The 27,974-nt window shown below is 46.1% G+C and overlaps 1 protein-coding gene across 3 annotated transcripts in view; it reads right to left on the reverse strand.

Moving 5' to 3' along the window:
- Positions 1-26,160, reverse strand: part of PHF12 (PHD finger protein 12) — a 38,824-nt gene extending 12,664 nt beyond the window's left edge. For 2 of the 3 annotated variants that reach the window (XR_016035473.1, XM_055402259.2), the window contains exons 1-5: positions 25,701-26,160; positions 24,873-25,054; positions 5,639-5,711; positions 2,664-3,057; positions 1,065-1,185 (exon numbers count right to left, since the gene is read on the reverse strand). Coding sequence is in view for 2 of the 3 variants with exons in the window: in XM_055402259.2 (XP_055258234.1) it covers positions 1,065-1,185; positions 2,664-3,057; positions 5,639-5,711; positions 24,873-25,054; positions 25,701-25,766 (836 nt within the window). In the remaining variant the exon portion in view is untranslated. Of the gene's footprint in view, positions 1-1,064; positions 1,186-2,663; positions 3,058-5,638; positions 5,712-12,089; positions 12,154-24,872; positions 25,055-25,700 lie in introns of those variants that run through there. The other variant, XM_055402267.2, reaches the window with a different exon arrangement.
- Between the last annotated feature and the right edge of the window lie 1,814 nt (positions 26,161-27,974).

Below are 27,974 nucleotides of genomic sequence, written 5' to 3' on the forward strand. Positions count from 1 at the left end.
TGGATGAAGCTGGGGGCCACCACTGGGCTTCTCATCACTCTTCTAAGAGGAGTGCAGAGAAATGAATGCTCATTTGGAGTAGAGCTAAAGTGGCTGTAGGAGCAGGAATGATCAACGCTAGGTACCTACTGAGGAAGAACGCCAACAGTGCTCTGATCTTTCTACTCCTTAACAGAAAGCAACTACCTCAGTTAAAAAAAAAAATAGCAACTTTTCCAGAGTCTCACATTACAAGAGGAAAAGATTTCTCTGCCACATTAAGCTCTCAGTAAAATTGACAACTAGAGAGCACTGTGCTGGGAAAATGCTTTTGTTATGTACTCACGTAAGCGCAGTTCGAGGGAGGGAATGTTAAGCAAATACCAGTTACGATTTGTACCTACGATACCCCAGGAGTCCTGTTACTTCAGAAGTCCTAAAGTCGCACCGGAGCCGCAGTGTGGGTCCGGCTCCTGTCTTGTTCCCTATAGCTTTTGCTGTGGAACATTTCTCATTGAGAGCTATTTTTTCTTGCTATCCTGCCTTTCTCACACACCCAAGCCAGCAAGTCCAGCTTCAGTAACTGAGGCAGCTGGTTCCTGTCATTGCGGAGATCTTATGTGAAGGAAACCAGTGTCTCGGGGAAGCTACAACTGGGGCAGCCTAGAGGCTTTTGGAAGTCATCCAGTCTGATGCATGCCAGCTAGGATGGATACTTCTACTACTTTTAAATTCATCTTTAGCGCTTCAAAAATTATTACCCTTTCTCTGGGATGTGTGTTTTGGCTGGCCAGAGTTCTTCCTGCTAGCTAGTCTAAATATTCCGTGCTTCATTTTAAGTCCAACTCCTCTTGCTTAAGCCTCTATCAACATGGTTTACGGTACTTCTGCACCGTGACTGTTCAAGGATTTCTTTTTTAGAACACTCAAGGCTCTGGTCAGTTAATCACTCAGTCTCTTTGTACTCATACCATCAGATTACGGGTTACCTCTATTTAACATACATGGTTTGGAAGAGGTGATGAAAGAGAGAAAAAACATTTGCTGAATATGAGGAAGAGCCCTCTGCTAGGGAAGAAAAATACCTGTTACACGTGAAGCAGACTTTGACTGGTAAGGGAACAAGACCATTGTGATCTAACTCGTGCTGTGTTTTCTTAACGTTTTTCCCTGTGGTTTCCTCCTTTCTTCTCCTCTTGCTGGAACCTGGAAGAGAAATTGGTGGTGCTAAAATTTCCCTGGAGGCAGAGTTCCTAGTCTGGGGTATGGAAAAAAGAGTAAGTCAGAGGAACAGATCTCAGTAAAAGCATGTGCCATGGCCTGGACATGGATCTCTTTCTGAGGGCCCTCCCTATCCCAGGCTGGTTTCCAGTGAGAAAAAGAATGAAAAAGCAGAAGGGAGACATAAGTCAGAACCACGATCACGAGTTCCTTCTTCTGTGACAGAAATACATCCTCAGTGTTTTGCAAACATCAAGTGGTCAGCAGCCTAGGTTAGATACTGGCAAGTTAAGAAACACAAAGACCCAGGTCAAATGCTCAACAAATTCTGTGGAGGTGCCTCAGGAAAAGATTGTAATTTTACTGCATTTTAACAGAAAGCAGAAAAGCTACAATTCTGTATGCATCCTACTGACCAGAAGGTTTCCTATGCCTGCCGATTTCACTTTTTATGGGAAGAAGAAAATAAGATCTAGATGTTTTCTGGTATCAAGGAGAAGCCAGGACTTAATTAAAAAGAAATTTTTTTTTAAAGGGAATGGAGGACAATTTATAATATCCATCAAGACTATAAGTGCATAGTTGCATAGTCTTGACCCAGCAATTCTAATATTAGTAATTTATCCTCCATACACTCACATGTATACAGTGATATATTTACAAAATTATTTGCTGAAACACCATTTGTTGTTCCTAACAAAAGATTGGGCTTCCCTGGTGGCTCAGAGGTTAAAGCGTCTGCCTCCAATGCAGGAGACCCGGGTTCAATCCCTGGGTCGGGAAGATCCCCTGGAGAAGGAGATGGTAACCCACTTCAGTATTCTTGCCTGGAGAATCCCATGGACGGAGAAGCCTGGTAGGCTACAGTCCACGGGGTCGCAAAGAGTCAGACACGACTGAGCGACTGAACGGAACAGAACGGAACAAAAGATTAGGAACAACCAGGATGTCCATTAATAGGAAATTAGTTTATATAATGTGTTGTTATACAATCATTAAGAAAACTGAGGAATGTCAACATTAATATGGAAAAGATGTATGTAAGTATGCTATTTAAGGGGAAAATGATAAACATAACTGTATTGGCTTCTAAGAGATACATAAGAACCAAACAGTGGTTATCTGTGAGGGGAAGGAAGGTGGAAACCGGGCAACGGAGGACAGGGACAGGTGGGAAATGTTTTATTGAAATTCTTCTTACATTTTTCGAGTTTTGAACTATGTGTATGTATTCCCCACCCCCCACCCTTTTAAAGTGATACTGGGAAGGGTGGAAATTAGAAAATTGAGTAAGCATGTAAGCCTTCAAAGATCTTTCCACAAACCGAAACAGGAACTTGAGACAGTGGCTACACGGACAGTGACCCCATGGACAGTGACCCCACAGGCTACACAGCCTTCTGGTTGAATGACAGTCCTTTGTGGAAGCTGGGGTAGGGGGAGGATATGATGGTCTGGCTAACCTGGTAGTGCAGTGGTACAAGTCAGTTCATTGGGCAACTGGAATTGGGTGGGGTTCCGCTCCATGGCGGCAGCGATCAGCAGCTCAAAGGGCCGCCTCAGCTGGGGCTGCACGTAGTCCGGCTCTGTGGCCACTGGCTCCTCGTCCACATCAATGATGTCCTCATCGACGTCATTCTGCTCAGAGGTGGGGGTCTCCGTGCTGGCGTTGGATGTGGGTGTGCCAGGTCGGCTGGCTCTCCTTTCCAGGATCCGGGCATGGGCAATGGCCTTGAGTTCAGTTTTGCTAGCTGATCTGTCCAACAAGTCAGTGTCACTGCTGGGGGATGTAGTCCGTTTGCCAGATTTGTCCACCAGTCCATTGACATGGCCCAGCTCCTTCTTCTGTTCTCGTTTCTGTGCAAGTGAACAGGCGGGCCCATCACATAGAGTATCACAAAACAGAAAGCAATGGATGCTATGAGTCCTGCTAGACCACTCACCAAAACCGTGAAGGTCTCTAATATTACAGACTCACCCACCTGTGGACTTGGAACACTGGTCTGTGAACGTTGACCAAACTATGGCTGAACTAAACGATAGCTGGCAAAACCACTGGGGCAGGGAATCAGAAAGTACCAAAGTTAGAAACAAACCACACATCATATGATACACAGTGTCTCCACACAAGGTGGGGGCAAAGGGATTAAAAAGTTAAAGCAGTGAGAATAAACTGAGACTAAGTGAGCACAGTGAGAACAACTCAGGGAAGCAAGGACAGAGGACGCTGCTATTCACCTTGGGAGTGTCCTGAAGGGTTAAGAACCTTGCTCAAAATAAAGAAACGTCTGTAAAAGCATAGGTAAAAGGTAAAACGGGCAAGCTGAGTTCCCTATCCAGGGATGTTGGCTGCTGGCTTGCAAGGCAACCACACTACAAGGTGGAAGGGTGGTGTGTGGAGCAGAGTGACCCAGCAATCACAGTGTCTAAGAATGGTGGCTTTCATGTCTCCAGTTTAACTAGAACTCTGAAAGTGACACTTTTTGAATGGAAAGGGGGGGACAGGGAAAAGACTAAGTACACAGAGTAGGACTGAATGACTGACAATACATTTTCCTCCAAGGGTCCAAGCAGAGTGAAGGTTTAGCACTGGGGTCCAGTCAGGAGACCTGGGATCTTGTCCCACTTGTGCCACTGATTCCCTATGACCTTAGGTGATTCCGGCTGGAGGGCAGGAATTCCTCTATGTGTGAAGTGAGACTAATAAAACCTTTCTCCTCCTCCTCTCAGGGATTTGGCTGTGACAAAGAGCATCGGATACATGAAAGGGATGGCTCTGAGATGGGGGAAGAGCTAGCCTCCACTAGGAGTGAGACCTGAACGTGAGAGGTCAGCGAGGTCCACAGGAGGCCATTTCAACCCCCCTCACTGTAACTAAGGGAGGCCAGAGGGCTGGAGAGGTGGTGGTGCTACAAAAGGCAGATACGGCATGGGTAGACAGAGGTCCACTTGAGAGCAGGGAGTGGCATTTTTGGAAACGCACCCTACGCAGAAAAAGGCATACTATAATATAATCCCCCGCAAGTAGTTCTGTTTAAATTGCTGAAGAAGTAATAGAGCTTGGAGTCAGAAAGATTTGGGTTCAAAACTTGGTTCGGTCAATTCTTTTGAGTACTTGGGTAAGTTCTACGATTGTGAACCTGTTTCTTCCTTTTAAGAATGGAGATAATAGCACTAGCGCTCAGAGTGGGCTGTATGGATTAAATGAAACACACGCAGAACAGCCAGCTATGATGAGCACCAAAACAACGTCAGCTCCTCTTCTTCACCCCCTTTTCCTGGCTTCATCTCTGCTGCCACAGTAGTTCCCAACCCTGTCCAGTTCAGTTTCTTTGAGTGGCAAGTTTCTGAAAGGCCTCTTGGCTGACAGATGTTTCTGACTAGCCCCACTCTAATCTAGCTGGGGACACACAGGCAGAGGCCTTGGGAGGAGGACAAGTGGAGGACACCTGCTTTGTGGGCATCAAGAGAAATCAAACCACTGCTCTGGTAGGGCGGCTGACTTGGCCTTGGCTTACTTTTTCATAGGAACTCTATGCACACATTGAAAAAGTGTCCGCCTAATTGTTAACCTTCTTCTTAAAGGCTAAAAACTGTTATACACATAAACCACAATGTCTGAATCATCTCATCCTGTTTCTGCAACAAAGGAAGTCATCATTCATTGTGACATCATGTTGAGGGGCCAGGAAAAGATGTGATGTCACAACAAAGGACAGTTGCTTGGTGTGTGACTAGTGCAGGGGTAGGGCAGGGAATGGTTTACAGTTCACACACAAATTCTAATCCACAGCCTGTAATTTGAGGATTGGGTCTCAATGCTATCTGGGTGGAAGCATACTTACTTCCTTTTTTGATAAGGAAACATTTAGCTTTTGAACCCTACAGAAGTTCTCAACATAGAATATTATGTTCTCAAAGCCAGTACTGAATTATCAAAGCTGAGGGAAGGGGAGCTGAAGAGAGATTAGACAACTTGGGGTCCAAGTGGGTCAAAGTGCATCCCACCCCCCGACAGCTGGCCAAGCCTCTAGAGACCAGGGACTTATTTGCCGTGAGGTGAGGGGAATCCTTTTTCTATCAAGCTGCAGGGGCAGCCTTCTTCTTCAGCCCCCTTCACTATGGATACAGCTGCCACTATGTTCAGGCCAGTTATCAGGAGGTCTGCAAGGAGATCAGACTCCTATCACTGATCACATGAATGAACATGTCTCAGTGAATTAACACACTCTTCAGCCCATTTCAGCAGCCCCTGTTTGGATTTTAGGCCCTACTGGATTCTAAACAGTCATCATGGGGCGTGTGAGGGCAATTCAGGGCTGGAAGAGATAAGGAGAAGGGACAAAAATGCCTTCAGGGTCAGGCCGTCTTAGCTCTCCATTATCAGTGGTCTAGATCTGGCATTTGGAGCAAAGCCTCCAGAAAGCAGCATTCTTACCTTTCGGCGAACAGTGCACCGGTGACACATCCACTCCCCAGGAGGCAACATCTCTTCACTCAGTGGAGGGTTGCTGAGGGAAGAAGACAAGGGCAAGACTAAGTAACTAACCCACCAAGGCAGCGGGGACAAGCCTAACTAGGTCTGACGCAAAGCTGCATGTTGCTCAGCTTGCATTCTGCAGTTATATATCTCTTATCCTTCAAAATGCTTCAGTTCAGTTCAGTCCAGTCGCTCAGTCGTGTCCGACTCTTTGCGATCCCATGAATCACAGCTCGCCAGGCCTCCCTGTCCATCACCAACTCCCGGAGTTCACTCAAACTCATGTCCATCGAGTCGGTGACGCCATCCAGTCATCTCATTCTCTGTCGTCCCCGTCTCCTTCCACCCCCAATCCCTCCTAGCATCAGACTCTTTTCCAGTGAGTCAACTCGTCGCATGAGGTGGCCAAAGTATTGGAGTTTCAGCTTTAGCATCAGTCCTTCAAAATGCTTACCTGGCCCCATTTACAGTAACCTAAGGAGTGAGCATCCCTTCCCACATCTTAGAAAGAGATGCCAAACCCAGAGCTATGAACACTGGACTGACAGGGAAAGATATAATGAACTGGTCTGGAGCACTGAGGAGTCATTCCCAAACTCTGCACCATACTAATAAAATCACGGAGAGAGAGGTTCTCCACAGCCTTTTCAAAGTCGGCCAGTGGAAGTCCACGATCTTCCACCTGCTGTTCAAAGCCCTCTGTCACAGGGTCCCCTTCCATCTTCCCAGGCCCCTTTTGGGAACTTTTCCCTCTAGTTAAACTGAAGACTTGCTATTTCTTCCTCTAAAATTCTTCCCCCTGAAAGCTGTGCCTATCAAAACCCTTCATCCTGTAGGGTCTGCCTCAATCAGCCTATAGTAGATTAAAGATGGCTACAAATTCCACCCAGAAGTAGTCCATTTCCTTCCTCTCGAACTGCCTTGTCTTTTTCTGACCACACCTCGTGGCTTGCAGGATCCCAGTTCCCCAACTAGGGCAGGGATTGAACCCATGCCCTCAACAGTAAAAGTGTGGAGTCCTAACCACTGGATCACTGAGGGATTTGACTTGTTCTGACCAACAGAATGCAGCAGAGGTGACAATGTAGGAACTTCCATGGCTGGGTCTGAAGAGCCCTGTAGATTCCATTTTTACCCGCTTGGAATGTTCCATCTCAGAGCCTTGCTCTCATGCTGAGAGGTCACACAGAGGAGACTTCAGGCACTCCAATCAGCTCCAAGTCAACTGCCAGCACCGACTACTGCTACATGACTGAGTCATCCTGGATCATGCCAACTCAGCTGAGCCTCCAAATAACCACAGTCCCAGATAACAACTGAACAGAAAAACCACCCAGCTGAGCCTAGTCAACATGCATATTTGTGAGAGATAATAACTAGGGTCTGTTTTAAGCCACTGAGTTTTGGGGTAGTTTGCTACCAGTGATAGGTAACTGAGCACACAACTCCTCCACGCACTCTTCCTAGACTACTAAGACATCCTTCTTATGCCTTCCCGTGTGAATCAAGACAAGGACTGGCTCTCCTTCCCTCTTTGTATCTTTATAATAGAGAGGCGGCATAAACAGTAGTCACTCAGTAAGTCAATAGTGAATCAAATTTATAGCTGTGGAGGGCTGGTCTTACTGATTCTCCAGATCATTGATTTCCATTAAGGTTTATAAGAGTCATATGAAACTTTATTAAATTCTTAGGAGGGTCACATTTATAATGTCTCTACAGCAGTGGTTCTCAAAGTGTGGTCTCCAGACAAGCAGCATCAGCATCAGCATCATCTGGGAACTTACTATAAATAAAAATTCTGTCCAAAAAGATACATGCTCCCCAATGTTCACAGCAGTGCTACTGACCATAACCAAGATATAGAAGCAACCTAAATGTTCATTGACAGATGAATGTGTAGAGAAGATATGGTATACATACACAATGGAACATTACTCAGCCATAAAAAAGAATGAAATACCACTTGTAGCTAAGTGAAGTGAGTCAGAGAAAGACAAATCATCATTTATCACTTATATGTGGAATCTGAAAAATTATACGAATAACTTACTTAGAAAAAATAGTTGCAGACATAGAAAGCAAATCTATGGTTACCAAAGGGGATAGCAGTGGTGGAGGGTAGGGTGGGGGGAAGATAAATTAGGATTTTGTGATTAACACACATACGCTGCTAAATATAAAGCAGGCAAACAACAAAGACCTACTGGATAGCGAATGGAACTAGTGTATTACAAGGTACACTCAGTACCTTGTAATAACCTATAAAGAAAAAGAACGTGTGTGTGTATGAGTGAATCACTTTGCATACACTTGAAACACAACATTGTAAATTAACTATAATTCAATTAAAAAATTAAAAAGACACACAAATTCTGAGCCCTCACTCCAGGCCTACTGAATTAGAAATTCTGAGACAGCCTCAGCAATGTGTGTTTAACAAGCTCTCCAGGTGATTCTGCTCAACACTCAAGTTTGAAAACCACTGCTATACAGAATAAGGTTACATTTATGCTTAAGAAATTCCTACATTTGGTTCCTGGGATTCACCAACTTGGAATGGTGTGGAGGACACTTTTTTTCATAATATATGAAAAATGCTAAAAACAAGTTATTATATATATATATATAGGCTATGAATATATAAGGACTCTTCCTTAAGTCCTAGGCCTTAATGCTAGGCTGCTTTACCCTTTCTACCTAAACAGCATTTAGGCTGACAAATTTTCCTAGCTCCTGCTTTGTCAACACATCCCTGGAGCCCTAAGCATACATGTCAGGATGTCCACCAAGCCCTCACAGCTCATTGCTTCCTATTCGGTTTCCCTGCCGGAATCTCAGGAGGATCCTTACCAGGAAGCAGAAAAAAGGAGGCACACTGGCCTACTGGGACAAGCCTTCAAGCCCTAGAGGACTGCACGTGAATGTCACCTGTAAAGTCTCCCCTAGTTCTCTCCAATATATTTCCTTACAGGCCATATTCAAACTAATGAAAGGCACGTGTATCATCTGCAAAGGCCTACAGATCCTGCTATGCTTCAGCAGCTGTCATATTAAAATTAACCCTGAAAGGGCTGTCATTTCTGATTCTGTTTTTCATCATCTCTTTTCATCTGCCTATTGGCTTTGTGTTTCGTATCAAGATAACCTACACCAAACATGTAAAGCAGGGAAGGGTGAGGCAAGGTGGCAGTGGCTTAGATTTTTTTACCAAGATGTGAATGCCCCCCTGGCTGTTCTTCCTGCCTTCCTCAATCTATGTCTAACCCTGCTGGCAAAATAATTCTGCCACAATTCTGATCATGTCAGTCTCCTAATTAAAAGCCCTTCCACACTGCCCTCACTCCAAAAGGATAAAGTTCAAGCTCCTCAGTACTGCAGGCCAGGAATCTGCCCTTCCCCAGCTGCATTAGTCTGGTGGCTCCCTACACAGTCCACACTGTTTCTCAACCCTGTGTCTCTCTCTGCTCATGCAGAGCTGCTACCCACCCCACAAAAGCTGAGCCTCCCTCCAATCCTTCATCTGGTGAACTCCTTATCTTCTGGAGCTCAAGTCAGGCATCATCTCCAGGAAGTCTCCTCTGACAGCCCGCAATCCTCTATGGCACTTCTGGGCCACACTGTATATTGAACTCTCAAGGACCCGAATCCTGCTCTCTGCCTCATTTACCTTTGTATTTCCACACTCTGCATAATGTCTGGCACACAGCAGGTACACAATAAATCTTTAAAGAACTGGGGAACACAAAATGAATGGGCTTCTAAGAGTGAATGTAACTGCCCCCCAGCCAAAGTCATGAGATGAGGAAATGTGGTTGGTTAGATACTTATTTTGGTGGTTAATCACACATGAAATTACTTATGTTTTCTGTCACAAAACAATAAGATATCAGAATCAAAGTCCATACCTGCAAGCCTAAACTTCATACAGAAACACCCTACTTAAATCCTCTTTAAACAATTTATCTTTCTTAACACGGGGGTAAAATGCTTAAAATCTGTATTTGAGCAGCTCTCAAAAGTAGCTCCTGGTTTGCTTCTAAAGGATCACTTTTAGAGCTATCGTGCTTAAGAACATTTCTCAGAATCCTAGATTATGGCCATGGGCTCCTCTTGTCTGCCCTGAAGCATGGGATGAGGGCTGCAAGTTTAGGGAGTCCTGCAGGAAAGTCAGAGTGTTGTCTCCAGGATGAACATAGACATTTTAAAAAGTGAGCCCTTGCTGCTTTCTTAGAGACAGAACATGCATCTTGAAAAATATTTGAAAATATGGTATCTAATATCTGAGATGGGATGAATAGGGAAGGAAGGTCTATGTTTCTTGAAAATGACCATCACAGTCACGGCTAGAAAACAGGAATCACCCACCAAGCTTTCTCATAATGATGATTCTTTCCTCTTTGCTTTGAGCAATTCCTTTCAAGCTATTTGGAAGGCAGTTTTTATAATAAGCTTTTTTTTTTTTGGGCCGTGCCACATGGCATATAGGATCTTAGCTCCCTGACCGGGGATTGAATCCGTGCCCTCTGCACTGGAAACGTGGAGTCTTAGTCCTTAGAAGGCAGCTTTTCAACTCAGACATCTAGACAAAGATTCATGAAATGGCTCAAGGAAAGACAGGCTGCCATTGGGGTAGGGTAATGAGTTCAGAAACTAGTTCTGAAGATGCTGTTCTGCAAGCAGACTAGTTTTGTTCTGTATCAGAAACAGTGCCAACAGAGAAAGGATTCCAGGGAGAAAGGAGATTCTGAAGCCTCGGGGTTGCTCACACACGCATCCTGAGGACTCCCCTGCCTCATCCACCCATCTTAAAGCTCCTTCCCTCATTAGAACGGTGTTCTCACAAGTTAAGCATGCAACCTCGAAACAATTATATGCATGCCAGTCTTTAAATCATAATATGCCTGTCAAGAAGAACATGGTTCCATCCCAGCTCCCTCTCAATCCTGTATGTCAATGAAGACAGGGCGCTGAAGGCCATCCTCTACAGAAGGAAATGATTAAAAGTTACAATCAGGTAATGCTGAAATTATCAGAGTTTCTGCTGTTCAGCAGTAAAAACCATAAAAACACTACCGTGAGCCAGTGCCACTTGTAAAGACATCAATGTGCTTCCTAATCACTAAGCTTAGAAACAGCAGAGTGATAATCTCATTTTAAATCTAGTGTATTACGGTTCACAAAGTGTTTTCACAGATGCTCTTATTTGATCTTCACCATCAAACTGTGAAAATTCTTACAGGTATCTCCAAACTCATTTATCTAAAGCTATGGAGTCAGAAAGCAGCAGAATGAGAACCAAAACTAGCTTCCTGGTTCTTCCAAATCTTGAGCCCAATCTGTTTCTTTTTTTTTCCCAATCTGTTTCTAAAGAACCTTTGCGAGTTCTCTTATTTCTGGGGAACACAATGGAATATCCATCACGGTAACTTCCTCAACCACAAGGTCCAGCATTTCCCTCTCCGTTAGTCTTCATTTATTGAGTTCTCTCTGCTTCCTAACCAATGCTACACTGGAGGGACCACGCTGGAGGAAGGACACGAAGCAAACCAGTTATGATCTACCCCATCAAGAAACTCAGCCTCTAGGGAGAGAAGACCAGAGTCATTCAGTTACTCAAGTATTTACTGGACACCATGTTATGCTTCCCAGGCAGTGCAGTGATAAAGAAACCACCTGCCAATGCAGGAGACACAAAAGACACATGTTCCATCCCTGGGTCGGGAAGATCCCCTGGAGGAGGAAATCACAACCCACTCCAGTATTCTTGCCTGGAGAATCCCATGGACAGAGGAGCTTGATGGGCTACAGTCCATGGGGTCGCAAAGAGTTGGACACGACTGAACTCTCTCACACCCACCCACACCGCCCTCCCCCACGTTATGCTAAGCAGTGTACTAAGTGGCAAGATTTCAGAAATGGTCCTTGCTCTCAGGGATCACAGTCGAGAGGCAACGTGAAAAGGACAGTTGGTATTGAGACCACATACAATGAACCACAAACTGCTTCTTGGTATACAAACCTGTGTAAGACCCAACTCTTCATGGATCCCAGACAACCCAGAGCCTCAGAAGTTTAGTCTTTTGGTACCTGAAGGTGACAGTGGCCCTTCCCTGATTCTTTCTACATCTCAACAACTGCTATTCAGCAAATGGTAATTAAGCCAGTGATCTTCTAGAGATGAAGAAGTTAACGATCTTGAGGTGTTCATGAGGAGACTAGTTTTATTTTTTTAATTTTATTTTTTGGCCATGCCAGGGATCATGTGGGATCTTAGTTCCCTGACCAGGGATCGAACTCATGCCCCCTGAAATGGGAGCAAAGAGTCTTAACCACTGGACTGCCTGGGAAGTTCTGAGACAATAGTTTTAGAAGAAGAAGGTGTAATTTTGGTATTGTGACAACCTACCTGATAAAGGAAGGTTCTGGGAGTGGAGACATTTCCCTGGGAACAGAGACTGAAGTCTACCACGCATACAGTGGTCCACCAACCACCTTTAGGTTCCTTCTGAGAACTAAGTCCTGGGAAGAAAGATGAGCCCTGGAAAAGTCGTGTTCTGTACGTGAGCTGGCTTGTCTTGGAAAACTGGTAGCTCTTTAGACAACAGACCAAAGACCTTTATTTTATTTTCTGGCTTCAAAGAATATGGCCCGCAGTGCTAGAAGACAGGCACCTTCTCCCCAGGACAGAAGGGTATCCTGGGAGCATGGCGTTCTTACAGAATACCTTCCCATCTTCACGGCTATGGATGTTTCCTTCCAGATCGTTTGTTAAAAAACAATTACTGCAGTTACTGGCCACAGAACAACTGTCCCCCGCTCTGCAACTTGCTATTTTAACCACTACCTGATCTTGAAGACATTGTAAGCTATAAAATACTTCACAACAATGGAGCTCTAAATCTTCAGAGATTGTACAACTCAAGGATATGGATCTCACAGAGTAGCTCTCTGAGAGGCGTGAGAGGGCCTATAAACTGTTAACAGTAACATCTGCACACAAACCAATTAAAAAGCTGGTCAAAGGGGCTTCCCTGGCAGTCCAGTGGTTAAGAATCCTCCATGTAATGCAGGGGACACCAGTTTGATCCCTGGTCTGGGAAAACTAAGCCTGTGTGCTACAACTACTGAAGCCCACGTGCCTGGAGCCCAGGCTTTGCAACAAGAAAAGCCGCCACAGTGAGACGCCTGTGCACTGCAACTAGAGGAAGCCCATGTGCAACAACGAAGACCCAACGCAGCCAAAAATTAACAAAAAAAGCTGTCAAAGACATGAATTATTTCAAGTGAAAACGCCTAAACCTCTGCTGTGGGACTCCAGCATCTGAACTCCCACAAACAAATCAAATGATGTGCCTCTGTTGCTGAAGAGGGTGTCTAGATTGGTCTATTGAGAAAACCGCAGACATACACCCCTCAGCTAACTGTAATGCCTGCGCTGGGTCAAAGATTCAAAGTCCAGAGCCGGATGATCCCGACTTACAGCTAAAGGATGGAAGCAGCCCGGTTTTCATTTAGAATGTCTCTTTCATTCACTAACGAGGCAGCAGCTCACCACTGCAGGTGGAAGATGTTGGTAGTTGTCATGGTTCTTGGCTCTCTAATTAAGAGGATCTATTTCAAGTCATATACCAGTGCGGTTGATCCCAGTCTAACCTCACTCATCTCCCTCGCCTATTAATACATGTGAACCTGCCCAACATTAACATTTACTTCAGATTTAGTCGCTACCAGCGGGACCTGTTGCTGCATAGCTCTGCGCTAATTATCCATCCAGCACAAGCAGTTTTTCAATATAGAACTGGAAGGGAGAGGGGGAGGGGATCGAGAGAACAAAGGGAGGAGGGGAGAGGTGAAGGGAGAGAGGGAAGCAGAAAGACTGCCTTTTATTTCAGAGATCTCTTTTTTGCATCACAACATGCAGATAAAAATGGTATAGGGCTCTGGACTTTTTTTTTTTTTTTTTAATATGCTGTTACTGCTGTATGGCTTGCAAATGTCCATCCAGCTAAGTGACACTGACATTTTAAAACTTGAACCAAAGGCAGTCGGAGAGACATGAAAATATCACCTAACCAAATTAAAAGCTTTAGTGTATGTCTTAAGACAAAGGAAGCAGGTGGATGAAGAAATAGTTAAAAAAGAACACACTCCATTTTCTCTCCCTGGACTGACAAAATATTCTATGTAATACACATAGGAACACTGTTCAAACAGCCTTTCTGTACACAATACACCAACAGCCTTCCACTCGGTTCTCTTCTAAAAGAGGTCAGTCAAATGAACTGGTTAGGGTCCCTCCTGTCAGAACCCATCATTCTCCAAGAATCAGAAGCTCTCCAGCCCCACAAATGGTCGTTTCAGTTGAAATAAAGTATCAGACTAAGAAAGATTTCACTGCCTGCAGCCCCCTTCCCCATTATCTGTATGTCCCCTCCCCTTTTTGGGGTTGTGGGGGTGGGGGTTGTTTAGCCAGCAAACAATAGCACTGAGCGGTTCTGATTTTTAATTTCACAGTTCATGGGTCTCATCCATCCACATGAGGTCCACTACCAGATAAAAATCCTGCATTTATATTTAGCGGCATTGTGCAAGACCGACTGCTGAAGACAATACATGCTCAGAACAGGCCTCCTCTCTCTGGCCCTGCTGCTCTTGGCCAGCTCAGGAAATGTGTCGGTACTAGTCAAAACGCGATCGCCGACAGGACCATAGCCGTGTCTCAGCCTCCCAGCAGCCATCTTGATCTACAAAGGCATCTACCCGCATAGAAAACAAGCCTTTTATAAACTGAAATCAGTTTCTGTCCTGGAAAAGCTAAGAGGTGATGGATCAAGTTTAATTTTAAAACATCTGTTTAAATTAAAAGCTGTATTAATAATTCCTCAATTTACTGGTCTGTGTCTTGAAGGAACAAAACTTAATGAAATTTAAATGTCAGAAGAAATAGTAATCTTCCCCTGGACACTTGTGTGGGCATTAGCTTCTCCCTTCATGGATGGCCTACCTTTCAAAGGCAGGAAAGATGGTCACACTGAAGGATACTGAAGAGATGAAAGTGGAGCGAGTTCATGGGGTCCCTGAACCTTAATTTCTTCCTCTCCTTTATCCCAGCTACTGACTCAAATACAGCTAATGCCACAAAGTACATAAAAAGTACGCGCACTGCTGGTTTTTTCATGCAGAGCCTCAGTGGCTGTGTTAACAAGGAGGCTAATGCAGTGCCAGACCATTACAAATGCCCCATTGAGAAACTTAGCTAGTTGCGTCACTTCCACAGGCATATAATCCTTTCAAACTAGCTGACTATGCCCCCCAATTTTATTGCCTTCTGTGTAGAGCTTCACTGGCCATCCTCCCAGTGAAGGACACCTGGAGAAGAGGGTTACAAGCAGTGCAGGGCAAGGAGGAGGTGAGGCAGACCACCGACAGTCATACCAGGTGTTTGCCTCTGCCAACTTCTCTATAAGCTGAGCCTCGGTGCCACAGAACCTGATCTATCACTGGTGTGGCTGTTCTTGCAATCCTGGCTTCTCTACAATGGAAAATGAGCTGGCTGCAAACACTAAAAATGGGCTTCATTCATTCACCTAATGATGGATGCTGGAGTCCACTTGTTTTAGAAAAGAGTCGATATTCTGCCCTCAACAGTCACTTTTTAATAGTCTCAGGGAACATTCCACGGGAAAGTAGAATAATTTTAACTGTGTATTCCATAAAAGTCTCCGAGGTATGGAAAACTCGGTACTGTTCTGTGGTCAAATTTCAGTGGACGACCAAGAGTAAGCAAATAGCCAGGCCACACTCTTCTTGTGAACACAGCTCAGGGAATCTGGGAACAGTTCACATCTTACAGATACTGGGCCTAAAATTCTATAAAGGTTGGGAAAACTGAAAACAGTGTAACATCTTAGATGTAGGGACATCATCTATCTGATCCAGCTAAATGCGGAGAGCAGGTTTCTACCCATGGCCCAGATGCTCTTCCCCAAGAAGGGTTTCTGCTTCATTTACTCTCCTTTGACAGGGTCTTCTTTTAAAAAAAAAAAAAAAAAAGGGAAGGAGGAGGCATAAAGCTACCATTTGGGCCGTAACAGCACAGGACTTATTCCCCTCTTCTTTGACTCTGCTGCTCGCCCCTCCCCCAATTTCACTTAGAAACCTCAAAGCTGCCCGCCCTGCCCGGCTGAAGTAATCTCCTGGGCATGCTGTCAGACTGTGCTGTCGTGGTCTGATGCCACAGCTAAGTGCTGACTTGGGCTTCTGAGGCCTTCCAGTTATACCCCTGGTGACCTATTTAGGAGCTAAACACACTTGTCAGAGACAGCGCCATGATTCTTCCTTTCTGCCCACTGTTCTCTCAGATGGTCCCCAACCAAAAAACAATCACTCTAAAGGCCTGAAAGTGTGCACACAAATGGTAAGACTTGTGGAAAGCTTGCATGCAGCGAGCATACAGGCCCTAGACAGTTCTTTCCTGTGACTTAAATAACCTGCAGACATTTTTCTTACTTCAATGCCACGAACTGCAGCCCAAAGTCAAAGATGTCTGATATCATGGAGTCAGGTGTCAGAATTACCTTGAGTTAGATGACTAAGTGTCATCTCTGCCAGGCAAAACTGAGAGGACTACCAAGGGATAAAGCAAAACACAGATAATACAGCAAAACAATGTCAATATCAGCATCAATAAAGGTAAAAATTAGTGACAGAATTCTCCCTACATTTAATATGGTCTTTCATAAAAATGGCAAGCAAGGTCAAGGAAAGTTAAATATGGCCAACCCAGGTAGAGGACTATGAAATATTACAGGTTTAGACACATTTAATGAGATTCACATTTAATGTAGTAAAATTTTCACAATGTATTTTGACCAATAACTGATGATTGTTCATGGAGAAAGTTCACTGTAGAGTTTCTCCCTAGTGTTTCCAGAGCTTTGTTAAAACCAGGAATCAGGAGAACTCTGACAGTTAGTGAACATGGGAATTAAAAAGCTTCCAGCTCATTGCAGGAGCCCATGGCTGGTAGAAAGAACAGGAGTAGCTCCACACTGCCCAAATTTGTAATGCAGAGACTTTTCTAAACTCACTCAAAGTTCCATGCATTTCATTAGCTTTTCTGCTCTGTTCTTTGCACAAATGCAGACAGGGGAACAAATACCCAGCATCCTTCTTAGGATCACAGCTGGATAAAAACCTGTAAAATGTATTGGCGTTGCCTGGAATTTAACCTTGCTAGCAATTCTGAGAGGTACCCCCACTCCTGCCTGGCCTGGAGGTACAGTGATGTCTTTGGCCTGTGGATAAATTCAAATCCCACAGAATCCTCTCCTGTTTTGTGCTGTGCTGTGCTCAGACGTGTCCAACTCTCTGTGACCCCATGGACTGTAGCCCGCCAGGCTCCTCTGTCCATGGGACTTCCTAGGTGAGAATACTGGAGTGGGTTCCCATTTTCTTTAGCTGATCTTCCCCACCCAGGGATCAAACCTCCATCTCTTTTGTCTCCTGCACTGGCAGGCGGATTCTTTACCACTGAGCCACCTGGGAAGGCTCCTCTCCTGCTCACTTGAATCTACTTCAAAAAGAGCCTTATGCAGAGCCCAAAGCAGTGAGAGAGACCAACGTTATTTTCACGCATTGACACTCTCCACCCCGTAACTAAGGCTTTTGTCCTTTCAAGACCGGGAAACATTTCCTGGGAGATACCCTGGATAATTTGTCAGAAAACAGGGGAAGGGCAAAGATTAAACACCCAAGCTACTAACACATAGGAAAGCAAACGTAATTAGGGAGAAAGGAACGGTCGCCATGTTTGTGTTAACAAAGGTACCATCCGCTTCAAAGAACCCAGACATCATTTCTGTTACCCAACTAGTGTTTATCTTTGCACCTCTTTCATTTGTGACACCACTAAGTATTATGCAACAGTGAGCAGAGGAGATGGGTCAGTCTCTGGCTTTTAACTAGTTTAGTGAGCACTGAATATAGGATTGCAAAAGGGAAAGGAGTGTAGCTCTTTGAATGAGTGAGTCAAGTTTTTCATTACTTAGAAAATGTCGTCAATCTGCAAGGTATACCTGGAATTTGCTTATTGTGACTTCAACAAGAGCTGTACCGGCCAAGTCCCTTTTCGCTGATGGGTCAAATCAACGATTTCTCCTTTTATCAGTGTCCAGCACACCCCTCAGTGTCTTTTGCCTCCCATACAAAACCTCATCTTTAGAAAAAAGAACAAAAAAGACAAAAAAAAAAAAAAAAAAAGCCTTCATCTTTATTTTTATTTGTTGAGACCAGATTTAGAAAAAAATTAAGGCTTAAATTAGGATGAGGAATTTGGTATCTGGAAATGGCAGGCAGAAAAAGGAGTCACCTTCTTATTCTTCTTAACTGTTCTTGAGTCATGGGAAAAGCAGTCAGCTAGTGACCTGTGCATGCGGCCTGGGCACAGTGACAAATCTGCAACACCAAAGTGCCTTTCTGAAATTTGGTCTAGGACTTGCGCTGAATACAATGTCCTCCTCTTGTAGGAAACTGGCAGAGGGACAGCTGTATTCCTGTCCTGTCTTTTGGGAGGCTAGCATTATGCAGAGGTGCTCTCAGAAGTGTCACTCACTGAATGGCAATGCAGCTGGCCCATGCTGTACTCCCTAGGGGCTTTAAGTCAAAGGAAGAGCAGTGGAGGGGGGAAGACAAACCAAACTCCCCCACCCCCGCTCTAATTACTTAAAACTCTGGCACTTTAAAACTAGAATGCATTTCCAGGAGCCTGTGCTGCATTATCATAGTAAATGCCATCAAAACCTCAACCAGAATTTTCTACCAGGTTGGCCTGCTTAGCTACACACCCAAGGAATTGCTGTTTATGCACTGGGGGTGGGACACGAAAGCTCAGAGATGGATTTAAAAACTCTTACCCAGAACCCAAAACAAACAACAATCAACTTCATCTATTTACTGTTGTGCTAGCAACTTTGTAGAAGAAAAAATATACCCATTTCTGTTAAGAAGCAGGACACTTGCATTTCTAGGGTACAAAAAAAAAAAACAACAAACAAACCCTCCTGGGGGCATCATAGCAGATGGTTTCTCTTATAACCTACATAAAACTTTCAAGCAAATAATCTCTGCATGCTGTCTCCCTATTTACTGCTATCTGGGCTTAGATATAAAGATACATATAAACAGGTGAAGAGTTCACTGCAATGTTGGAACCAACTTTTTGTTCTTGTTAACTGGGATCAAAAGCTCACTAATTCATCTATAGTTATGTCCACCCCAAGGCTGTTACCTATCAAACTGAGGTGATTAAAATCTTCCTCCTTAAACCAGGGCACTCCATGTATCAGAAGTGCCTGTACACAGAAATTTTCTACTGTGGCTGGTGGGAGCCAGGTGGTGGATTTTTTTTTATACATCCTCCATGGTAACTTCTAGCTTTACTTTTTTGCTAAGAGTGGTCACCCAGAAAAGCTGAAATAGCAACATACCAAATCATTATAAGGTTCCCTCTACTGAGACACATCATCCTGAGTTCATGAAGAAAATCCTTTACTTACTGTCTCGACATAGACAACATAGGCAAAGACATTAAACTGTGCTTAAATCAACCATCTCTTACTAGGTAAGAGTAAAAATTAAAAAATAAGAAGATAGGGGAAGTGAAAAGACAACCCATAGAATGGGAGAAAATACTTGCAAGTCATATATCTGACAAAGGACCTGTATCTAGAATACATAAAGAACTCTTACAACTCAATAATAATAAAAATACAAATAACCCAATCAAAATCAGACAAAGGATCTGAATAGACATTTTTTCAAGAAAATATAGAAATGATCAAGAAGCACACGAAAAGATGTTCAATATCATCAGCCATCAGGCAAATGCAAATCAAAACCACAGTGAGATAGTATGTCATACCCAAAGGATGGCTTTAATCAAGAAGACAAGTAATAGCTAGTACTGAAAAGGATGTAGAGAAACTGGAATGCTCATACAGTGCTGATGGGAATGTAAAATGATGCAGCCACTTTGGAAAATAGTCTGGCAGTTCCTCATAGGTTAAATATAAGAGTTACCATATGACCCAGTGATTTTACTCATGGGTATATACCTAAGAAAAATGAAAACAGATGTCCATGCGAAAGCTTGCACTCAAGTATCTATAGCATGATTATTCACAACAGCAAAAAGAAGAAATAACCCAAATATCCATCAACTGATGAATGGACTTAAAAAATATGGTGTGTGTGTATGTGTGTGTGCATATATAAATATATAAAATATGGTAGTCATACATAGAATCACTTTCAGCCATAAAAAAGAATGAAGTACTCACAAATCTTAGAAGGATGAACCCCAAAAACTCACTGAGCCCTTTTGAGTACCACTTGTACTTCTACTCAAGAGCTTAATAAAAAACAGTGTTTCATGCAACACATAGTACTGACTATTTGAATTCCTTTTCAGTTCAAATTAAATAATTTATTTGCCTTTATGATCTGGCTTTTAAAAAATTCTCTTGGAAACACACTTGATTAAGAATTTTAAAAAGACCAAGATGAATCTCACCTCCAAGATTAAAATGAAGGCAGTACCTATATATGACTTTTACACATTTAAACACATTAAAAAACAAACAAACAAAAAAACCCCAATAACACATAACTCATTTACAAAGGCCTCAAACAATCCTAACATATTAGTGGAGCCCATCTGTAAAGTACTTTGAGAGCCTTAAGGAACAGCAGGAGATTGACATTTTGTGAGTAAACAAATCATCAAAAGTATTATCCTTATATTTTTAAACAGTGTTTATCTGTTATCTTCGAACTACAGCACTCATTTCATTAGAATTGGCCCTTGAGCCCCACGTTAAGTTTACAAAGCCTTTGGTAAAAATAAATGAAATAAATCTAAAAAAAAAAGTAAAGTTCACAAAGCATGCACAATGAAATTGAGTTAGAGTTAAATGTTAGTGGAACCTCGATGTCTGAGTCGATCGTTTAAAAACAATATTACACATCCAGATTCCAACACAACACAACAAATGCAAAAATAAATAAAATAAACATAAAACCAAATTAGGGTTGTTTTTAAAGAAATCTTTTAGCCGCTCTGCACAGCATGTGGGATCTTAGTTCCCCCATCAGAGATTGAACCACATCCCCTGCAGGGGAAGCAATATTAACCACTGGATCTCCAGGGATGTCCCAGGTTTGTTTATTGTTGAATCGTTTTACTATGAGGGTGCAGAATAAAGGGAGGGAGTTCAGATGCTGTCATCTCCAGTTCTTCGGTGCCAGGCTTCTGAGCACTCAGAATGTCAGAAACAAAAGATTTGTAAGGTAACACTAAAATAAACGTATTTTAACTCACCACTTGCTTGATACTATTCTAACGACAACAAAAGCAGAAAAATCACCCCCTTAGAAGTTTGAACAGTATACAGGTTTTCTACAAGGCAGTTTTCTACTGTGTGTGTGAAACCTTTCTTGTTATGACTCACTGAAAATTAAACATGCAAAACTCCAAGCTGAGCTTAGTTTTGCCTGTGCACAGAGACCTTTTTACTCTCATTCTTCGAAAACCTCGTTTTGGATCTTGCTGCCAACACCAGAGAGAGGAAAGCCGGCCAACAATTCCAAATATAACATGCGGAGGCAAATGCTACAGAAATCTGTCTGACGGGAAGCAACCATGCTGAGGTCTGCAAGGGAGATGCACTTCTCAAGCAGACCGTTCTGGTCCCTCAGACTGTCTGCAGCAAAATGCAATCAGAAGGAACTATTTAGGTTCCAGTCAGCCTCACTACTGATGCCCTATGGTACTCACTTTACCCCTGAGAACAATCCCGTCCATCTCAAACAGAAAGATGGGTCAGCTGCAGCTAGATCTCTGCCAGTTTTCTAATTTTTTTTTTTAAAGGCTGATTTTTAGGGACCAGTCCATGGAGATCAGTATTTTCAGAAAGCTCAACAATTATGATAAAGGTCAGGTTCACCAGGAACACTTGAAAACATCTCTTCCTAGTTCTCTATAGGCATATTTAGTAACCCTTACCACCACTCTGAATAACTGATAAACCAGTTAAACTTGGATAAAATTAGTAATAAATATGAAGACATCAGCTCCTCAAGTTCAATTCTTCAGTGAGTCCAGGATGCTGAGCACAGGACAATCCATTCCCTCACCCAGAAGGTTATCAGAGAAAACCCAGAAACAGGGCTCCAGGTCTAATTGGGAAGAAAGGTTCCTCATATAGAGCACTGGCCGCTGAGAAAAGACAAGACAATTAAAACAGCTTATTGGACCAGTCAATTCCTCCAGTAGGTTATCTTAGAAAAATTGTGGTTATGGCCATGTCACTAAGTCCAGCAGGTAAAGTTTGCCTAAAATCACTTCTGGAGCATTTTACTAGATCCTGTTCATGGTGAGACAAGCTGGTCAGGCACACCAGAGACTGAAAAAGGATTTGTCTCACAGAGCTTTGAATGGAGACCTACAGCAGCACTGCGATTATGACCTACAGAGTTTGCAAAACTCCATCTTCACTTTTGTACATTCTATACAAGAGGAAAATCATCATTACTATGCTTATGTAAATAATCCAGTCTTAGCCAGTTAAAAAGGGAAGCAACAGAGAACAGACACACCTCCTAACCTCACTCTCACATGACACAAATAAGTGATAATGGGACAAATTACCGAGCACAATCAGGAATCACAAATTTCTGACACTATTAACTGCTTGACCTAACTACTCGGGTTGAGACGGTTAAATACTTCTCCTGGGCTAGAAAGAGTGTGGGGTAGGAAGCAGTAAATAGTGGGATAAAGCTCACTTGAAAGCAGGCTTCCTGCCTTTCTACCAGTATCTACAATGTTTTGTGATTTTTGTAACTACTCAGATACAGCAATGTTACATTCAGTACTGGCATCTTCAAAGAGGGAACTGGAGATGTGAAACAAGGTCTGTCTCATTTACTAGGATTCTGAAATCTCTGATTACTAGTTTCCATTCATGGTCTTAAAAAAAAAAGCAGTCAATGAAATGCACAGTCTGAATCTCAAAAAGACAGAACGAAAAGCACCTCCCTCTCTCCTACCAGCTAAAGTAGAACTGTTAATTGTTACAACTTGACAAGACTTGGACTCATGTAGTGTAAAGATTCAGGAGTTAGATTTTAGAATTTAAAAGCCCAATCTCAGGGAAAACAGCACACTTTCCCCCTGCCTGAAGTTTTTAAACAATTTCAGCTTGATTAAACAAATGATAATAAAGAGCCTACAAAAGTCTCGCTCAATACGGGAATCACCCTTCTTGGTTAACATTGACTTCATTCTAGAGGTAAAATATTAACCCATGTTTTAAATCAAGGAGTCTACAAGTCACTCTTAGTATGTATCAAACACAATCACAAAACAAACAAAAGCAACAGGGAGTAACTGGTAAGCAACACACCACCACTCAGTACAAATCTCTTCTGTGCTCAACAACAGCACAGGAAATGTGCTTACACCTTATAGGAAGCAAAGGCTAAAAACCACAGACCCTTCCTGCTGGCCTTAGTCATCAAGCAATAAAAACTTTAAGGCCATCAGCAAAACTCCCTCCAGGGTAATCATTTTGTCCCTGCAACATTACAAGCCAAGATGGGGTGCTCTTCTGGGCAAAGGAATCTTGGGAATGGTAACGGGAGCTTCCTACAAAACTTCTGACCACAGACTTAATTTGCCCAGTATCAGTCATCTGTCTAATAAGTGTTCCCAAACCTGCAATTAGTACAAATACACAATAGGCACTATTCCACCAACCCAGGGGTGGAATGTGAATGGAACTGTGTAGAGAGCTTAAGGAAAACCTCACTTTAAGTTTTTTTTTTTTTAAAGAGAAGGCTAAAAATGGCAATATCAAAAATGGGTGGGAACAAACGCAACAGCCCCTCTCTTTCCCGCTCTCTCCCCAGCCATCTCCTCTCGCAAACATGTGCCTCAGTCAACTGTTGCTGAACAGAACAAGAGCCATCCGAACAAGATGCGATCGGGGTCCCGGCGCAGATGTGGGATTTTTGAGGAAGGCCGAGGTGACTTCTCCAGGCAGGAGCTGGAGTTTACACTCCTCTTGGTCGGATTGTTCTGGGCTGAGCTGCTGAGGAGGATCAAGCAGCGGGCGACTAACCCCGGTCCCTCCCTCCCTCTTCGGTCTCTCCCCTCCCCTGGCGTTTAGTAAGTGGGGGGAAGAAAAAGCGAACGGCTTTCCAGCTCTCTGCTCCTTAAAAATGCCCTCGCGGAGCCAGCGCACACAGAGCCCCGGCAGCAAAGAATTTTGCAGAGAAGAGTTCGCAGATCCGGAGCAGAGCAGTGAAATCGGCGCCCAAGGGCAATTTTAATTGTCTAACCCGGCTCGATTTCCTAAGAGGCGGCAGCGCGCGGAGGGGAGGGAAGAGGCAGGCAGCTCCGACAGGCAACAGGGGCAAGCGGTGGGAGAGAAAGGGGATCCCAGCGGCAAGACCCCAGCTCCGGCCCCCGACGAGCTTCCGCCGAAAGGACTCCGAGGTTACCCCCACCGTTCCCCGGGAGACGTCTGCAAATCATATATGCAGCCAAAATGGCGCTGAGAATAAAAATATAATTTAAAGGCGGGTCGCCATATTGTAAACAGAGAAGCAGAGCAGAGGCGGACTCGAGAGACACCCTCCATGATTTCTTCCACGACCGGGAACGCCCGGGTGCCGGGTCTCTCAGGCCTAGACCAGGGCAGCTCCGGTGGCCGAGGGCTCCGTGCACCCACCCCGAGGACAGCCCATCCCGGCAGGAGCCCGAGGGCGGCGGGCGGGCGCGCGGGCGGCGAGCGGCGCAGGGCCCGGAGCTCCTCCCCTTCCTCCCCCGCCACCGCCGGCCGTGCCCCGCCGGCTCCGTCCCGGCTCCCGAGCGACTTCCAATCCCAGATGGGGCACTCCGCACTCCTCCCCACCCCCACCTCGGGGTCCGGACCTACGGCTGCTCCTCCCCCTCAAACGGCCGGATCCCGGCCGCACCTGGGGGCGGGGAGGCGCCCGCCCCAGCGGCTGCAGAGAGCTAGCGGCTGCAAGCGCCCGTTATCTCGGCCAGCAGGGGTAGGCCGGGTGAAGGAATGTGCCGGGAAGGGTCCGCCAAGGGGCTCCGGAGGGGGTCCCCAGACCTTACCAGCACTGGAGATGGAAGGCGGCCGGGCAGTGGTCACAGCACAGGAGGTCCCCACCTTCTTTGCAGCTATCGCAGCTGTCGTGGTTGGTGGCCCTGCCGCTTCTCCGGGGCTCCTTCTCAGGCTTCCGACTCCGCTTTTCGGCCTCGTCCGTCTTGGGGGGAGCCAGCAGAGCTTGGATTTGCTGCACACACATACAAATGGCGTGTGTGCACACTCGGAGCTCCCGGGCGGTCCGTCGCCCCCCCGGCGCGGCTTCTCCGTCACCCACCCCTCTCCCCCCTTTTGTCCTTCTTCCTCCCATCCAGGCTGCTCCCAGAACCTCGTAGCCCCCGGAACCAGGGGAGCCCACCCTAACCGCGTTCCTGCCGCACAACAACGAGCACCGCTTCTTCCAAATGGGGAGGACCAGAGTAGGGGGATGGGGAGAGGGTGCGCGGTTCCCTTCTCGCCACTTCCTTGTATGGACAGTGGGGGACTCCAAAGCCAGGCTCGGGAAAGGCCTGAAGCCCGGTACCCGGACGTGATGGGGGAAGCACAAAGGGGCCGACAATAAGGGGGTGGGGAGGCCCGCCGGTGCAAAGAAGTGGAGTGGGTTGGCGCTTCGGGAGAGCGAATCGAGGGCGGCGGGTAGGTGAAACTGCTGCAAACGTCCTCGGCGGCTGAGCTCAGCCCCCCGAGTTGCAAAGATGGGAGGGAGAGTCTCGGTGAGGAAGAGCCCCCCCTCCCCCGGCCCTTTTGCGCTGCGAGCTCAGGGCCGGCTTTGTGGGGCGGAGGGCGGAGGTTCCCTCCCGGCGCTGGGGGAAGGGGATGAGGTGGGCCACTCTTACCTCCATCAGCCCCCCCGACGTGTCCAAGTCGTACACGATCGTCTTGGTCTCCATTTTCTCCCACATTCATCCACCTCCCGGGCTGGGCGCTCTCTGCTCCGGCCCCCCCAACCCCGGGGGGAGGGGGGAAGCGGGGGGAGGGGGCGCTCCTGACCCCGGCCCTTCTTCTTTTTTCCAAACACGGGTCCCGACTTCCTCGCCCTGGCTCCCCCCCACCCCCCGGCCCCCAGTCCCCGGGACGGCAGCGTCCTCCCCACGGGCCGTGAGGGGGGAGCGGCCCCTCAGCCCCGGCCCGGCGGCTGGCTGCACGGTGGGTCCCGGCTCGGGGGGGGGTCAGGCCTCGGCGGGGCCTAGTCCCACAGGCTAGAGCCGACGCTGGCGACCGCTGGTCCGGCCGGGAAGGCTGGCGGGCGCTGCCATCCCGGGGTTGGGGGGATCGGAGCGGGGGGTGAGAGGTTAGGTGAGGTTGTGGTACGTGAGGTGACTGCGGGGAGGGTGATGGGGGGTGGTCCCCGGGCTCCGCCTCTCGCCGCCGCCGCCGTCTGCGTCCCGGCTGCCGCGCACTTGGCGCAAACTTACCGCGAGCGCCCGCAAAGCCACCCGCGCAGGCGCCCCGGGATCGCCGCTCGCCGCGCGCAACCGCAGTGACAGCCGGCGGCCGGGCTCCCGCGCAGCCGCAGAGAGGGGGCACCCCCCGGCGCGCAGCCGCGCTGGCATTCGTCTGGAGCGCCGAAGCCCCGCCTTTCAGCCCTGCGCCAGCGTACTGCGATGAAAAGGCGGGACTTGCGGTCTCGCGCAGGCGCCTGGGAAAGCTCCGAAGGGTCACGGCGCAGCCGCAGGAACACCGGGGCTCTTCAGCCATTGGTGTTTGAGTGAAGATCAAGAGGACTCTATTCCCGCGCAGGCGTGTTGCGGATGCTTCCCTCCCGCCCCACAATAACACAGCCGACTCCGGCGCAGGCGTATTGTCACCAGAAGGCCCTAACAAGAATGCTTCTCCTTTCGCCATTTTGGTAGTGGGTTATAGACTACCATGCCCTTGGAGTCCTCAGGCGTGAACAGAAAGGAGCAAAGTGTGGTGTTGGCTGGCGCTGGTAGGCTGTCGGTGACAGCATGTACTCCTAGGGATGTTGTAATGGGCTGCTTGGTTCCAGCGTCAGGTGTGGCTGGACCAGGCGCCATATTGGTAAAGAAAAAAAGAAAAGCCATCGCGACGGAAAACGATGGTTTTGCTGTCGGGTTGGATGACTTCTGTTCTCTCTTCCCTCCCACTCCCAGCAGTAAATTTTAGCGTGAGCACCCCTGCCTTTCGTAGAGATGGCACCATGAAGGTCTGCTTGCCCGGCACCACCCTCTTTTGATTACTGTCTCTGAAAACTGCTCTCCAAGAGGAAGCCAAAGGCTAAGAGTTTGTAATGCTGACAACGCCCAGCTACCTGCCCGCAGTGGACTTCAGCTCCCAGTTTGCAACGCGCAGAGGTCCAAAGGGCGAAGGGAGAGCGTTGCACCCTGGGAGCAAGAATCGCGATGGGTCTGGTGGATTCTGGGAGCTGTAGTTCCGTGTGCGTGCGATGCAGTGTAACGTAGGATGGACTCGGGGAAGAGCGAGATACCTTTCAGAGCTGCTGCTGTATGCTGGGATTTGTAGTCTGAAGGTCTCACCTCGGACTCTGGGCGGGGCTTCACGCTCTCCACCGCGCCCGTCCCTCCCCTTGGTGCCGTCTACAGAGATGGCTAGTTGCCTCTGCCTGACTGTAGATGAAGCGGTGGAGGAGGGAGGGGCATCACTGTGCCTGAAACGAGGCGTTTAGTTGGCATTGTTACCAGGTAGCTGTGTCCTGGCTCACTTTTAATATTAAGGTATACTTAGCATTCTCAGAAACCTAAAACTGGAGAGGGCTTAAAAACTAGCTGTATTAACCTCTTCATTTCCTGATGCATAGAGAAGAGTAGTGATTTGCCTAGTTCACATAGTGAATTTATGGCAGACCTAAGAATGAAACATATTTTTTAAATTCCCAGGCTAGGATACTGTCTAACTGCCTGAGAGGAGTTGTTGCTTTGGGGTGGAGGATAGTAAGGAGGATGAGTTGGATGGGGTGAGGTCGTGGGTGTGTGGTCTTCGGTTTCTGTGCTTCTGACTTTCCTAATGATCCGGTTGGTGCCTGGGAAGAATAATAAAGTCCTGGGCCTTATTGATCAAACAGGGGAATATGTCATGTAGATCGGCCCTCTCTACCCTCTACCAGCCTCAGCAAACAAGAAATCTTAGTG

The sequence above is a fragment of the Moschus berezovskii genome, chromosome 20 (assembly GCF_049115385.1).
Source record: "Moschus berezovskii isolate FMDL1 chromosome 20, NW_MosBer_1.0, whole genome shotgun sequence".
NCBI lineage: Eukaryota > Metazoa > Chordata > Mammalia > Artiodactyla > Moschidae > Moschus > Moschus berezovskii.